Source organism: Gossypium arboreum, chromosome 1, assembly GCF_025698485.1.
Source record: "Gossypium arboreum isolate Shixiya-1 chromosome 1, ASM2569848v2, whole genome shotgun sequence".
In the NCBI taxonomy this organism is placed as follows: Eukaryota; Viridiplantae; Streptophyta; class Magnoliopsida; order Malvales; family Malvaceae; genus Gossypium; species Gossypium arboreum.
The window spans coordinates 111,408,492-111,411,879 of NC_069070.1; the positions used below are offsets into that span (position 1 = coordinate 111,408,492).

The 3,388-nt window shown below is 33.0% G+C and overlaps 1 protein-coding gene across 1 annotated transcript; it reads right to left on the reverse strand.

Annotated features, from left to right (window-relative positions):
* Positions 1-714: 714 nt before the first annotated feature.
* Positions 715-2,970, reverse strand: LOC108464762 (G-type lectin S-receptor-like serine/threonine-protein kinase At1g11410). The gene is made up of 6 exons (XM_017765037.2): positions 2,820-2,970; positions 2,539-2,732; positions 2,316-2,456; positions 1,914-2,152; positions 1,772-1,826; positions 715-960 (listed from the first exon to the last, which is right to left on the reverse strand). Exons 1-6 carry the CDS (start codon positions 2,968-2,970, stop codon positions 715-717), a joined length of 1,026 nt encoding a protein of 341 aa, XP_017620526.2.
* Positions 2,971-3,388: the final 418 nt, after the last annotated feature.

Genomic DNA, 3,388 nt, shown 5'->3' on the forward strand with positions numbered 1-3,388 from the left:
CCTAGGCGCGTTTCCAAAATGATAATTGTTTTCAAAATAACGAACGATACAATTAATCGGTTTATCAAAATATCTACTTAAATGAATTCCAACTCGTTTTCTCAAAACCTAACTTAGCACCAAAGTGTGGCAATGGTTGTGGGCATGTCTAGGATTGGATCCAATCAAGAGCTTGGTACTTAAGCGACCTTCTAGGCTCACCTCCTCTGTTTGGATACCAACTCGGTGCACTGACTTCCATTCACTTTATTAACTTAGCAAAGACTATCTTTTAAAACACTAAGAATGACGTTGAAAGAGGCATGGGTTTTCTTAAAAACTTCAATGTGACACGTCGGATCCGACCATAACGTCTGGGCCGGGTTTGGGGTGTTACAGATATGATATATATAATAAATGAATAAAAATTTAAATTATTAACAATTTATTATTTTAGTTAACATTTTATGTTATAAAAATAAATTTACTCTTTTAAAAAATCGAGAATCAAATTTAACTAAAAATGAAAGCTAAATTATTCAAATTTTCTAAAGTTTGAATACTAAATTTATTAGTATGAAAATATTAAATAATAAAGAGTTTAGTTAAAGAAAGTAAAAAAATTGAATAATAAATAATTAGTAAAAAAAAAGACTGAAATGATGCTGACAAAAAAAATTGAATAATAAATAATTAGTAAAAAAAAGACTGAAATGATGCTGACAAGGCATGGGATTAGTGGTCAATTGGTAACCTTATTTTCATTCTTACCCACAAAAAAGCATTTACTCCAAACTTTGTTGGGCAAAGAAAACCAATTGCATCTGCCATCCACAACCTGCTCCAAGCACTGGCGCATCTGTCGTTCACCACCTGATCCACCCACTGGTGCATCTGCTGTCCACCACCTACTCCAGCTATTGGCATTTCACGATACCTTCTTTGAAAGCCTTCCTCACTGATTCCCTGAAACCCCTGACCCTGTAGTGGTAGAAGCTGGTGAATCGGTTTTGACTGTTGAGATTTGTCTCAATTTTCATGGGTATGTATGGTTGATTCGGTTTTGTGTTAAATGATAAATGAGGTTGATTTTCTTTAATTTACAGTTTATATATATTTAGGGTCTGGCAATAGTTTTCAATTACTTGAACACTTGGCTGTTTTCATTTAATCTACAGTTGATATATATTTAAGGCCACTTTCTTTGTACAGGTGCGGTTTGATAAATTTGAAATTTTGTTTTTGTTTTCCTTTTAGCTGAACCCATTACAGGGTTCTTTCTAAGGCATACATGAATTTGTTGCTTTAGTTCTGTGTGTTTTGGGGCATTGTTTGCTTCCTTCTAATAGTTCTATCATTTGTTTGATCAAATGCAATTTGTAGGACTTGGTGGGCACCAAAGTCGATGCCCGCCACTTTGCTCAAGTTGCTAAGAAGTGGAAATTATTTTGTGGCTTGTACGAGTCTCCTATGATAAAGTAAGGAACCCATCCTTATTTTCTTCTAGTTTTTCTTTCATCTACTTGTGAAATCAAACTATTTACTTATTCATCAATGGCTTGAACAAATATATAATCAGATCTTTAATTAAACTAGGAAAAATCCAGTAATACCCAAAAAAGTTTTATACTCTTTTTGTATAATCACTATTCAGAACTTAGTTTCATGAATTATCATTCTCATACATGCAAATTAATCTGTTGTCATCATGGTGTGTTAATATCAACAACTTAATCAAATCCTTCATTCTTTTCCTCGAGACATTCAAAATTCAAACATTGTTAATATTTACATCGAATTTCATTGAAAAGTGTCCATGCATTGCATATTCAGGCGACATGTAACCACTAAAATCATACAACAAAAATGAAATAGTAAGAACAAGTTTGAAACCTGTAGCAGTTTTCTCCAAAGTTTGCATACCGAATTCTTACTATGTTCCAACTACACGTCTGGTATCCCCTTCTATTTGGTCTCCTCCAAATATTCTAGCCATGTCGAAATCAGAAATTTTCAGATTCATTACATCATCTAGTAATACATTGCTCGCTTTCAAATCCCTATGAATGACTCTTAACCTGGAATCATGGTGGAGATACAACATTCCTCGGGCAAATCCCACAGATAATTTCCAAACGCTTTTTCCAATCCAATAGTGATCTTTTTGAGTCATCTAAAATCAAAAGTCAAATTTTAAAAGGAATCATGCATAACTTAAAGCAAAAGTTGTTAGCATAAGTAATCAACAATTTGAAAGAAGACATACCGAAAATGATAAAGTCTAAGCTTTTATTTGGTAAAAATTCATAGATTAACATCTTCTCTTCACCCTCAACGCAACATCCTAGTATCCTTATGAGATTCCTATGCTGAAGTTTTGCAATTAGCACAATTTCATTCTTAAACTCTTGTAGTCCCTGACTTGAGGAATTTGATAGTCTTTTCACTGCTATTTCTTTTCCATTTAAGAGCACACCCTGCAAATACAAAGAATTTTCCTTCAAGTACAGATAAGGAGTTTTATTGCACGTCCACATGTTTTTTTTAGAGAAAAACTACCTTGTAGACAGGGCCAAAGCCACCTTGCCCAAGTTTATTATTAGAAGAGAAATTATTAGTGGCAGCGGCTATGGTGCCCAAATCAAAGTAGGGTAAATCTCCATTTCTTTTGGTCTCATCAATCTCTTTTTCACCTAAAGAGTCTTTGAATGACGTAAAGTTAAAGATATTTTTGCTTTTTCTTGCTCTTCTTGCTGTCAATTCAATTGCAAATTATATCCTATGGCAACGATTAAAATTTGAATAAAAAAAAGCTAGTATAGAAAAAATGTGAGACGTACCTCTTCTTTGCCTTCTTAGAAAGCAACGGAAAGGGCCATTAGTATGAGAAACACTACAGGCAAAGAAACTATTATAATTGCAAGCACTCCCCTGTTGTGAAGTAGACCTTTCTTTGTATACCGAGCTAACATGTTGCACATATGATTGCATACAAAAGAAATCAATTAAAAATTAGAACACAGAAAAAAAAAACAACACCATGAGAGTAAATAAAAATCTTCAAAATGGAATTAAACCCAAAAGCTGGGGCATGATCTGTGAATGTATTATATATTCAGAATCTGAAACTATTTTTAATTTCAACCAGAATATAATACACAAAATATATGCAGAACATTGGCACATGTTATCTGCATATGTTATCGTATTTAAAGGAAAAAACTAAACCCAATGTAATTTAAGAGGCCAAAAATATAACCAGCTCTAACATGAATTCAATCTGTAATTAATTTCTCAAAATCTGCTTTATCTATCTGTCGTCTGCAGTTAATCTAATTTAACATTCTTATATGTATGCATGGGATTTGATGTGGTATATATCTAGAATAGTCAACATTGGTTAGCATTC

Excerpts from the sequence above, each read along its gene's own strand:
- LOC108464762 (XM_017765037.2), bottom strand. The coding sequence starts at position 2,970 with ATGCAATCATATGTGCAACATGTTAGCTCGGTATACAAAGAAAGGTCT. Across the intron at positions 2,733-2,819 it reads TCTAAGAAGGCAAAGAAGAG|CAAGAAGAGCAAGAAAAAGC; the intron begins GTACGTCTCACA and ends TTGAATTGACAG. Across the intron at positions 2,457-2,538 it reads GCTTTGGCCCTGTCTACAAG|GGTGTGCTCTTAAATGGAAA; the intron begins GTAGTTTTTCTC and ends TTGTATTTGCAG.